Source organism: Salvelinus sp. IW2-2015, linkage group LG8 (genome assembly GCF_002910315.2).
Source record: "Salvelinus sp. IW2-2015 linkage group LG8, ASM291031v2, whole genome shotgun sequence".
Classification (NCBI taxonomy): domain Eukaryota; kingdom Metazoa; phylum Chordata; class Actinopteri; order Salmoniformes; family Salmonidae; genus Salvelinus; species Salvelinus sp. IW2-2015.
The window spans coordinates 3,461,092-3,473,686 of NC_036848.1; the positions used below are offsets into that span (position 1 = coordinate 3,461,092).

Here is a 12,595-nt window from a genome sequence, read left to right on the forward strand (position 1 = left end):
TAATATATATTTGTTGATGGCTATATATAATACAAATGGAGGTGAGGGCGATGGAAATGCATTTGGCAAGTTGATCTACTTCAAAGCAAAGAGGCACTGAGTTTGAAGGTAGGCTTTGAAATACATCCACAGGTACACCTCCAATTGATTCAAATGATGACAATTAGCCTATCAGAAGCTTCTAAAGCCATGACATAATTTTCTGGAATTTTCCAAGTTGTATAAAGGTACAGTCAACATAGTGTATGTAAACTTTGACCCACTGGAGTTKTGATACAGTGAATTATAAGTGAAATAATCTGTCTGTAAACAATTGTTGGAGAAATTACTTGTGTCATGCACAAAGTAGATGTCCTAACCGACTTGCAAAAACAATAGTTTGATAACAGGAAATTTGTGGAGTGGTTGAAAACRAATTTTAATGACTCCAACCTAAGTGTATGTAAACTTCTGACTTCAACTGTAGGTACAGCAGATCCCCTTATTGTGTGGGACACTTTTAAATGTGCCTTTAGAAGTCATTCAATTCAGTACTCATCTATAAAACAATGCAATTTAGGTCAAAAGAGTCCATATTACCAAATGAAATTGATGGAGTAACAGTAGAGATAGATAGCAATAAAAACTGTACCATGGATGCTCACAGTAATTTAGAGGAAAAAGAAAAAGAAATGGAGGAACTTATTCAAGAAAGATCCAGTGTAATATATTATAAAAATAAAGCGAATGGGGTGGAATATGGGGAAAGGTGCAACAAATTATTTTTCAATCTTCGACATAGAAATGCTACCAATTTTTTTTATTGATACTTGTTACAAATGATGGAATCACTTATGATTTACCGAACGATATTTTGAAAGAGGAAGTCAAGTACTTTAAGAATATGTTTTTTTATTTCAGTCTCYTCCATCTCCACTAACCGAAAATAATTGTATAGATTTTTTTCCTATTAATAATGTAAAATTAACATCTGTACAGAAAGACTCTTGTGAAGGCTATATTACAGAGGAGGAACTTCTTGATGCAATTAAAGCCTTTAAGTCTGGGAAAACTCCAGGGCTGGATGGCATACCAGTGGAAGTATACCAAACGTTTTTGATATACTCAGAGGACCATTATTAGCATGTTTTAACCACTCCTATATAAATGCTAGATTATTGGACATGCAACAAGAAGGTCTGATTTCATTATTACTGAAACAGGATCCAAGTGGTATATCTAAAAATCCAGYCCATTTAACCATTTAAAACATGTGAGGCCTCTTACACAGTGTTGTGATGCAAAAATTCTAGCTAAATGTTTGGCTCATAGAATAGACAAGTGAAATATCTGGGAAACCAGGCCTGGTTTTCATAGCTGACTTTGTAAAAGCTTTTGATAAAATACGACTGGAGTTTATATATAAATGCCTGGAATATTTCAATTTTGGAGAATCTCTTATAAAATGGGTTAAAGTTATGAAAAGTAACCCTAGGTGTAAAATAGTAAATAATGGATACATCTCAGAACGGTTTAAGCTGTCAAGAGGAGTGAAACAAGGTTGTCCACTATTGGCATATCTATTTATTATTGTCATCGAAATGTTAGCTGTTAGAATTGAATCCAACAATAATATTAAAGGATTAGAAGTCCACGGCTTAAAAACAAAAGGTGTCATTGTATGCTGATGATACATGTTTTCTTTTACATCCACAATTAGAATCCCCCCACAGCCTCATAGAGGATCTAGATGCTTTTTCTAACCTCTCTGGATTAAAACCAAATTATGATAATTAATATTACGTATTGGATGAATATGTATGAACTTTCCAATTTGTAAGTCGCTCTGGATAAGAGCGTCTGCTAAATGACTTAAATGTAAATGTTAAATGTAAATGGATCACAAAAAATTCAACTTTTACATTACTGCGTAGTTTACCAATAAAATGGTCTGACGGGGATGTGGACATACTCGGTATACATATCCTGAAAGAAAGAAATGATCTCACTCCAATACATTTTAATAGATAGTTTGCAAAAATTGATAAGGTCTTGCTACCATGGAAAGKAAAATACCTGTCTATTTGTGGAAAAATCACCCTGATTAACTCTTTAGTCATATCACAGTTGACCTATTTGCTTATGGTTTTGCCTACACCTAGTGATCTGCTTTTTAAATTATATGAACAAAAAATATAAAATTTTATTTGGAATGGCAAGCCAGACAAAATTAAAAGGACCTATTTATATAATGAATATATGAATTCGGAGGGCAGAAATTATTAAATATTAAAGCGTTAGACCTCTCATTAAAGGCATCAGTCACACAAGTAAGAATGTCTCACCAGATGTTCAAGAATGGCCTTTTTCCCTTTATTCAGATTGCAACTGCTCACTTTCAGTTACTTGAAAACAAAATAATCTCCAAAATAATGTTTATTTTTAAACAAGCCTTAGAAAGTTCGTTGCAATTTCAGTTTAATCCACCTGAAAATACAGAACAAGTAATACAACAAATATTGTGGTTAAACTCAAATATACTAATTGATAAAAAACTAGTTTTTTTATAAAATCTTTAAAAAAAGGTATAATCTTTGTAAATGATATCATAAATAGAACTGGTGGAGTTATGTTACACATGCAGCTAACACAAACATATGGAAATGTCTGCTCTAACCAAAATTACAACCAACTAATTGCAGCATTACCACAAAAAATGGAAGAGGCAAGTGGAAGGGGGAGGGGGGAAGTAAGGAACTTGTCTGTCGGCCCTGCATTAAAGACCAGAAATTGTTAAAGAAAATTGTTGAACAATAAAAATATATACCAGTTTCATTTAAGGACCAAAAAATGGACAGCTGTGCCATATAAATTGCAAAATATTTGGGAAGTGATTTTCGATGTACCGATTCCATGGCACATGGTTTATGAATTGACACACAAAACGACACTGGATTCAAAACTTTGAATTTTTAAATTTGAATTATTATACAAAATTCTTGCAACCAATAGAATGTTATATATATGGTGGATAACATCTTCCCAACTCTGCAGATTTTGCTGCGAGGAGGCAGAGTCGTTAGATCATTTATTTTGGTATTGTCCATATGTAGCTCGTTTTTGGTCACAGGTCCAGGAATGGCTGAAGAATTGCAACATTGACCTAGAACTAACTCTGCAGATAGCAATACTGGGTGATTTGAAAAGTCATAGTCAATCGATCAATAATATAATAATTATTTTAGCAAAATATTTATCTTTAATTTACAATCTGTAGAAACTATGAGAATAGAAAGGTTCAGTACTTTTGTGAAGAATCACAGCACAGTTACAAATAGAAATCAAACTGGATGGACATCATGGACATCGATTGTGTCTGTAAAATGTGTATAGTATGTATAAACTGAAGGATGTTGTTTATTTGTTTGCTCACATTGGGGGAGGGGTGATTTGCRGGGAATAATAAAGGTATATTTAAAAGAAAGTGTGTAGATGTACGTATGTATATATGTATGTGTATGTATATATATATRTGTRTATRTRTRWRWRTKTWTATATATATATATATGTGTATAGGGATATGTGTATGTTTTTACGGTGAGCACCATAATTCATTGGACAGTGACCATTTTTTGTTTTTTTGTTTCTGTACTCAAGCACTTTGAGTTTGAAAGGATACAATGGCAACGAGGATGAAGTGCAGACTGTCAGCTTTAATTTGAGGGTATATTCATACATTTTGGATGAACCGTTTAGAAATGACAGCACCTTTTGYACATGGTCCCGCCATTTTAAGGTACTACAAGTATTTGTTGAATTGGCTTCACAGATGTGTGTCGTTAGGCAGGTGTATTCATTGGTGTCGTTAGTGAATGCAGGAGAGCTGTTGATGAATAGTATTGATTCTAGACTATTGCTATTGCTATTGCCTTTGGAGGTTGTTGTTGTGGTGTGACAACATGAGGAAGACAGCAGTGTCGATGCAAATGAAGCTGGCCGTCATAAGGCTCAGAAAGGCTCCCTGAAACAAGCAGGAACTGAAGATGACTGTAGTACAGGCCTGGCAGAGCATCACCAGGGAAGATACCCAGCGTCTGGTGATGTCGATGCATCGCAGACTTCARGCAGTCATTGCATGCAAAGGATATGCGACCAAATATTAACAATGATTACTTTATTCTACATTATGTTAAACTGTCCAATGTTTTTTGATGCCCGAAAATGGGGGGGACTATGTACAAAAGCTTCAATAATTTCTAAACGGTTCATCCGATATGTATGAAAATACCCTCAAATTAAAGCTGACAGTTTGCACTTCACCCTCATTGTCATTGTATCCTTCCAAACTCAAAGTGCTAGAGTACAGAACGAAAATAACAAAAAAATGGTCACTATCCAATGAATTATGGTGCTCACTGTATGTATATAGATAGATATATTTCCCCAAAAAATATATGGAGGACTGGAAATGGTGCAGACAATTACATTGATGGAAGCAACAATCTATCCGCAATATTAAAGCTTGTCCACCCCCTAAAAATAAATAAACATTTAAATATATAAAAAAGTATTATTCCATGTAATTCCTTTTCATCTCTGTAAGACTCTGCAATATGTTTGCCTCTCCCTTAGTGGAACACACACACACACACACACACACACACACACACACACACACACACACACACACACACACACACACACACTGTACTGATGTGGAGCTCTCTGATCTAACACACACACAGAGACTGTACTGCTGTGGAGCTCTCTGATCTGACACATACAACTGGATGCATGTGTATGTGTGGCCCAGCTGTCTCAGTAAGCTCCATGTTGTTTACCCTAGCACAGTCTGGTGTGGGGCAGGCGGATGGACGGACGGACGGACGGACGGACAGACGGACAGACGGACAGACGGACAGACGGACAGACGGACAGACGGACAGACGGACGACGGACAGACGGACAGACAGACAGACAGACAGACAGACAGACGACAGACAGACAGACAGACAGACAGACAGACAGACAGACAGACAGACAGACAGAAGACAGACAGACAGACAGACAGACAGACAGACAGACAGACAGACAGACAGACAGACAGACAGACAGACAGACAGACGTAAACACTGTATCGATGTACATCTTGAGGATTTCTGTCTTTAATTCCAGCTCAGTCTCAGTCTATCTGTGCATGTGTGTGTGTGACTGCGTCCATGTGAGCCAGCTGCGTCTGTCTGTATGTGTATGTGTTGGCTACATGCGGTAGCCAGTGTGGTAGCCAGTGATTCTGAGCCACAGACTCAAATGTCTCATATCATATCACCGTCTAGAACCCTCCCCCCTCTCTCCCATTTAGGTTGATTGATCAAAGTGTAATTATTAGAGTTGCAAAAAACATTATATACTACACAACTAACAAACTGATCATAACTTCACACTGATCATAACTTCACACTGATCATAACTACACATTGATCATAACTACACATTGATCATAACTACACTGACATAACTATCATAACTACACACCGATCTAACTACACATTGATCATAACTACACATTTGTCATAACTACACACTGATCACAACTACACACGGATCATAACTACACATTGATCATAACTACACACTGATCATAATTACACACTGATCATAACTACACACTGATCATAACTACACATTGGTTATAACTACACATTGGTTATAACTACACATTGGTCATAACTACACATGATCAACTACACACTGATCACAACTACACACTGATCAATACTACACACTGATCATAAACCACTGTCACAACTACACACTGATCACAACTACCCTGATCATAACTACACATTGATCATAACTACACACTGATCATAATTACACACTGATCATAACTACACACTGATCATAATTACACATTTACCTCTCCTTACCCCCTCCCTCCCTCCACCTCCTCACCAACCAAAACACTAGCCATTACCTCTCCTTACCCCCTCCCTCCACCTTCTCACCAACCAAAACACTAGCCGTTACCTCTCCTTACCCTCCTCCCTCCATCCTCTTCACTCCCCAGCCTCCATCCTCCTCACCCCCTCCCATTGTCACATCTGGGAATTCCACTGTTCCCAACAGGGCTAGTCCATCAGAATTCTGCAGCTGTCATTAGGGGACACACCCTCTTCTCTTCTCCTCTCCTCTACCACTCCATCACGCCATCCCCTGGGATACAGGCATGGGGGTGGGTGGACAGGGGGGTTGGTTTTAAGGGGGAGGGCAGATGGTCCACTAATGGATAAGTAATCAGGATTGACAGTGGGTACTTCCCAAATGGCATCCTATTCTCTACATAGTGCGGACTTTTGACCAAAGCCCAATGGGTTCACAGAAGTAGGTACTATGTAGTAATAGGGTGCCATTTGGGCAGAATTGGTTCTGTGAAGGGTGTTTCCCATTATACTGCAGGCAGCCTTGTCATGGTCATCTGTACTCTGTGGACCCTCTTTTGTCATATCCTCTCTCTCCCCTCCCCCTTCCGCTCGCTCTTCTGTCTTTCACTCTCCCTCTGTCTTTCACTCTCTCTCTGTCTCTCACTCTCTCACTCTCACTCTCCCTCACGCTCACTCTCTCTCTCACTCTCCCTCACACTCTCTCTATGTCTATCTCACTCCCTCACGCTCTCTCCTTCCCTATCTGGAATGCCTCTCTAATTCTGGACTGTCTCTACCCCTCTACGACCCCTTTCTTTACCTCTTTCTATCTCTTTGTCTTCTGTCTTTCTCTCTGATGCACCTCTCCACCTCCCCCAGTCTGTCTTTCTTTCTGATGCAACTCTCCACCTCCCCCAGTCTCTCTTTCATGTGTTATTGATTGCTGTGCTCCTCCTTGGCCGAGGTGTCTAATGGGTGTGAGGTTGTTCTGTATAGGTTGGCAGCATCACTGATGCATTGTACATCCAGGATAAACACACAGGTTGGAACTGTTTACAAAGGGAAACAGACTTGAGCAGAATCAAATGTATGGTTGCAGAATGCTGCAAAGTACAGTAATGTCTGCTGCTCTTGAACATGCCCTTGAGAAGCACCCATAGAACTAAAGCGAGACACTGTTAAAAGGGTGTTGCAAGGACAATGCTAATTGTTCAGGTGAACGTCACACAACTTTGAATGTCATACAACTTTGCCTTCCTGAACGAAGCCTCGTTCTGCTTTTTGACTTGGCGTCACGGATGCAGGTGTTTGGAAGGGAGGTAGGGAGAGCGAGAGAGAGAGAGAGGGATGGCATGGATGGAGGGGTAAGATGTCCTCTACTCCTATGTCAAGGGCATTATTAGCACAGGCTCCATCAATACTCAACCTCTTGTTGTCAGCCACTGAAGTAATCCAAGCCAAATCATTCATCCTATCTAGTATAATATAGATTGACAATGCTTTCATCTTACAGAAATTGTGCAAAATAATAATATTAGGCCACTTAGAAGAAGCTTTCCTCACAAGTGACTTAAAGTGCAGTGAGTACAWACATTTTTTATATGTAATCCATAAGGGAATTGAACCAACAACCTTGGTGTTGCTAGTGCCACAATATTCCTAACTGAACCACACAGGACTATACATTGCCTGTGTTGTTCTTCTCCTACAAGTTTATTCCCTGGCAGGAAATTGAAAACAACACCCTTTTCTTGTAGACTAGTCTCTCACCTCAACCYTAGCTAATTTGGTTCTGGGTGCAGAGATGATGTAAGTACCAGAGCTACCTAAAGCATAGCTAAAAGCACCTAAACTTTCCTCAGTGAAACTGTCACCAAAGCGTTCCTTCCCATGAACTTTGAACCCTCCTGTCTGTCACAGGTATTACCTAACACATCCATCTGAGAACAAGCAGTCCCATCAATATATGCTGCAGTTAGGTCAATGGGGGATACTGGTAGTACTTTTGAGATAAAATATACTTCCTGTAACATGGTATTTGATAGAGAAATATCTTGTTGTTATATTCAAAGATAAACCCTATTCATTGATTTCTGTAAGGGAAGCAGGCTTGAAATGAAGCCTGCTTCCTTTGGTAACACAACAACTACCTGCGAAATATATATTTTACAGAAACCATACAAAATATCCATGTATCCTGTTTTACATAACCTAACAGTGCATGTGTCATCTATGTTGATATGCTGACACTGGAATACAGGCACTGGGATACAGGCACTGGAATACAGGCACTGGGATAAAGACAGTGGGATAAAGACAGTGGGATAAAGACAGTGGGATAACGCCAGTGGATAAAAAAGTGGACAAGAAGTGGGGGATAAAGACAGTGGGATAAAGACAGTGGGATAAAGACACATGGATAAAGACAGTGGGATAAAGACAGTGGGATAAAGACACATGGATAAAGGCCCTTTGCGCCATGTAAACTATAGCCAAATGACTAAAAAGAGTATGTATTTATATGGCTATAAGTAAGCCAAACCTCCTCTCTATCCTGAGTTAGTGGTAAATGGAATCATAATACAGGCCCGAGACACAGACAGTCCCACTCTGCCCGCGCGCCTCAGAACACTGATTGGAACTGGAGATCGATGCTCCTCGCGTGCAGCAGGGGAGGAGAGGGACGCGACTGCACATCCGCTCGTTTACACAGACGCCCCCATCCACGCGCAATCGGTCTACTCATTTCCCACCGGCTGGACCTCCCCCATGCCTGAGCCAGTGTGTGGTGGCGAGACAAGCCTACTGTACCGCCAGAGTCCGTGAGGGGAACAGTTGCTTGCTGGGCAGATTAGACGATACCAGTCGGGAAGGACGCGGCACGAAGAGGACCAAACAGACCCACGGTCTATGTTCCCCCGCGTGGATGGATGGACCGAGAGAGAATACAACCTGGACCTGCAGTGCAGAACTGGCTTTTCAGGCTACCTTTGATTCAACGCATTTTGTTGGTGAGTGCAATAGTGGGTGCCTGATATTGTTATGAATTTAATGTTATTATAGCTAGGCTGTAGATAGATTTAGCGTTCACAAATGATTTAATTCCATAAAGAACCAAAGCCTATATAGCCATCCGATTAATAATCTGGAATCCGATTAAATGGGATAATTGAAAGGCTTTCTTTTCAAAATCCCTATCCTTGTACCAGGACAAAAATGCATAGAGGAAAGTGGAAGCAGATGCATGCTTCTTACTGTCGTTTTAGTCTACCGGTGGGGGTCTCGGACTCTCTCTGTCTATTGAGTTAATATGCAGTGTGTGGGACACGGGGTTTTGTTTAGGGGGTTTCTACCCTCAACTGAGCAGAGGGAGAAAAGTGAGTCGATCTTGAAAAGCGACCAAGGTCTATTTTGGAGAGGAAAAGAAAAGCACCGGTCTCATTTAATCCGAGCAGTGTCTCCAAACCATCCTGTTGTCATGGTTACTGCTCGAGGAGGTTGGGAGAATATGTCTGCGTCTAGGCTGCGCGCGGGCTCTGTGTGTGTGAATGAGAGTGAGAATGTGTGCAGAGCAGCCTGTCTTGTTGTTTTTGTATTTTTGAGCTATTCCAGGCCACACATTTTGTGAGTAAGATAGATGTAGGCTACAGGATTGCCCAGTGCTGTGGGTCCCACACTCCCACTAAAGATGGGTTGTTCGGAACAGGTGTCTGATAACAGTCCTCTCACCCCTGAGCCACGAGCCGCTATTATCTTAATTATAGTATTTATCCGTCAAGTCTAAATCCATTGTAATAATGCTTCTTGGGACGTCAAGTCTCCTGTCCTGAAAACCTGGGCTCATTTGAATACACGGCTAAATAACGTTTTGATTCACAGCCCAATTGTTAACCGTCTGTAAGTGCTTCTCTTCTCGCAAATTAATTCAGCCCTTCAATCGAGGCGTCAGACATCCAGACACCCAGTGGCGTAGCGCTGTTAGACGGGTGGGTGAGAGGGTGGGTGGGTGAGGTGGTGGGTGGGTGAGAGGGTGGGTGGGTGCGGTGGTGGGTGGGTGAGAGGGTGGGTGGGTGAGGTGGTGGGTAAAAAATATATCTCCATGTGGCAGAGAGAAAAATGTGCAGTAGGACTATTATAGCTAATCTCATGCTATTTTACACATTTTGCCATGAAGCTGAGAGAAAATTTTGCTGTTTTAGAGCTCAGGGATTCTTGAAAGATGGGACAATCTAAATGTTTTCCCACAAATAATTGTCTTAATATTAACAACATTTGAAATATATAGTTTGATAGACCAAGGTATCAGCTATCAATCCATATAAAGTAACAAATGCCACTAACTTAATTCATATCAACTCATCAGACACCATAAAATCATAAAAAAGCATTTAATTTTTACAATTATTGTCCAACAAGTGTTTAAAGGCCTTGATAGTTTAATTCCAATATTAGATTATTCAAATACGTAATGCAAATCTCCAAACATTTCGTTAGCATTTTGGAATGTTTTTATAGATTTAGATAATAAAATAAAATTTAAAAAGCAAACATTATCCCTTAGGTAWAGTACAGCAAATACTTCAATTGTGTAGAATAGTGATTAAAATACTTTTTCTGAATATTGACCMAAAAATATTGAGAGGAGTTGACAAGCTGCTGACAGAGTTGAAAAGCTGCTGACAGAGTTGACAACCTGACACTCAAAACAGACATATTTTTGCCTCTAAAACTAAAATTTCAAATCAAATATCTGTAAATATGGAAAATGATTCATTTGAAAGTCCCCAATAAAAACAGAACCATTCTATCAGATATTTCCAGCACTCTGGCGGAGTTGATGTTTTAAGGAGTTGACAAAAATCGAATTTTTCTTCTTTCAAGTGGTATACACAGTAGCAATTTAGTTTTTCCTCAGTTGCTTTACGACTCTAAAACCTAATTGAATGTAACATATTTGAACCAAAATTGCTATCTTTTAGGAATCACAGTTTTGAGATAATTGCAAGGAACTACATAAGATAATTGTTCAGTTAGTATCCATTATTGTCCCTTTTTAGGATTTTAAACACTTTTTTGGAAAAGTTTTAAATTGGGATCCTTTGCTCTGGACAAGGACATTTCCAGGTATAGAGCCGACATGGAAATGAATAATATTGAAAGCATTTAGAAAATTCCCAAAACAAATATTTTCCCTTATAAAATTCCCCTGAATCTAAATGTATTTTTAATATTTTTTCTTTTACCCCTTTTTCTCCCCAATTTCCTGATATCCAATTGGTAGTTTCAGTCTAGTTGCAACTCCCCTAAGGACTTGGGAGAGGCGCCATGCGTTCCCACGAAACACGACCCTGCATAGCCGCACTACTTCTTGACACACAGCTCGCTTAACCCGGAAGCCAGCTGCAACAATGTGTCAGAGGAAACACCGTCTAGCTGGCGACCTAAGTCAGCTTGCAGGTGCCCAGCCCGCCACAAGAAATCGCTAGAGCGTGATGGGACAAGGAAATGCCAGCCAAACCCTCTCCTAACCCGGACAACACTGGGCCAATTTTGGACCGCCTCATGGTTCTCCCGGTCACGACCGGCTGTGACACAGCCTGGGATCGAACCCGGGTTTTGTAGTGACATCTCATGCACTGCGATGCAGTGCCTTAGACCGCTGCGCCACTTGGAAGCCCCTGAATGTAAATTTTAAGCTGAAATAGCGCAACAAAATAAAATAAATGTAACTACAAAAATAAAGTTTTCTTTCAAGAATCTCTGAGCAAATCTTCTGCTATTCTACAAATGTTCAAATGTTTATTTAACCTTTATTTAACTAGGCAAGTCAGTTAAGAACAAATAGACTACAGACGCTTGAGGCGTCTGTAGTGACACCTCAAGCACTGAGATGCAGTGCCTTAGACCGCTGGGCAACTCGCTGTGACATATTTTGCCATGAGGCTGAGAGAAAATTGTGCAGTTTTAAAGTAATTTCCTGTAATTCTAAACATTTCATAGCTCATGAGCTGTTCATATTATATCTGGGAGGCCGACCTCTGGGGTGGGGTTGGGTGCCCCCAAAAGCTTGTGGGCCCCCCTGCCTTGCGGGAGATGCAGGAGTTTGTGCTACGCCAGTGCAGACACCCTTGCACCAGCCAGTCCCCAGACACAAGACACTGCCTAACATGCTTTCCCACTCTCTCTCCTCTCTCTTTCCCACTCTCTCTCCTCTCTCTTTCCCACTCACTCTCCTCTCTCTTTCCCACTCTCTCTCCTCTCTCTTTCCCACTCTCTCTCCTCTCTCTCACTCTCCCTCTCGCCAGTCTCATCCACCCCTTTCCATTTATTTTCTCGAAAAAAAGTGAATTAGCAGCCAATAAAAAAAGAAAATCGGGGTTACATTTAAGATTGATGCCATGACATGAATTAGATGAAGTCATTGTAAAGAGCTATAATGACACAATGCAACACGACGTCTGACCTTGATGCAATAGAAGTGACATATCAGGGTGAGATGCAGATTTTCATGGTTCACTGGGCTGGAGTGGCTAGTAGGGCGGTTTGTATTCGATTCGTCTGCCTTAAGGAACAATGACATGCGCTGGGGAAAGACTCAGTCACCGAGCCAGCAACTGTAGCCAGTCTACTGAAGTGTGTGTGTGTGTGTGTGTGTGTGTGTGTGTGTGTGTGTGTGTGTGTGTGTGTGTGTG

At 40.4% G+C, this 12,595-nt stretch overlaps 1 protein-coding gene across 1 annotated transcript in view; it reads left to right on the top strand.

The window, feature by feature from the left end:
• Positions 1-8,556: 8,556 nt before the first annotated feature.
• Positions 8,557-12,595, top strand: part of LOC111967088 (PH and SEC7 domain-containing protein 2-like) — a 55,758-nt gene continuing 51,719 nt past the window's right edge. The window contains exon 1 of the mRNA XM_070444646.1: positions 8,557-8,914. Coding sequence (XP_070300747.1) covers positions 8,830-8,914 — 85 coding nt within the window. The 5' untranslated portion in view covers positions 8,557-8,829. The remainder of the gene's footprint in view (positions 8,915-12,595) is intronic.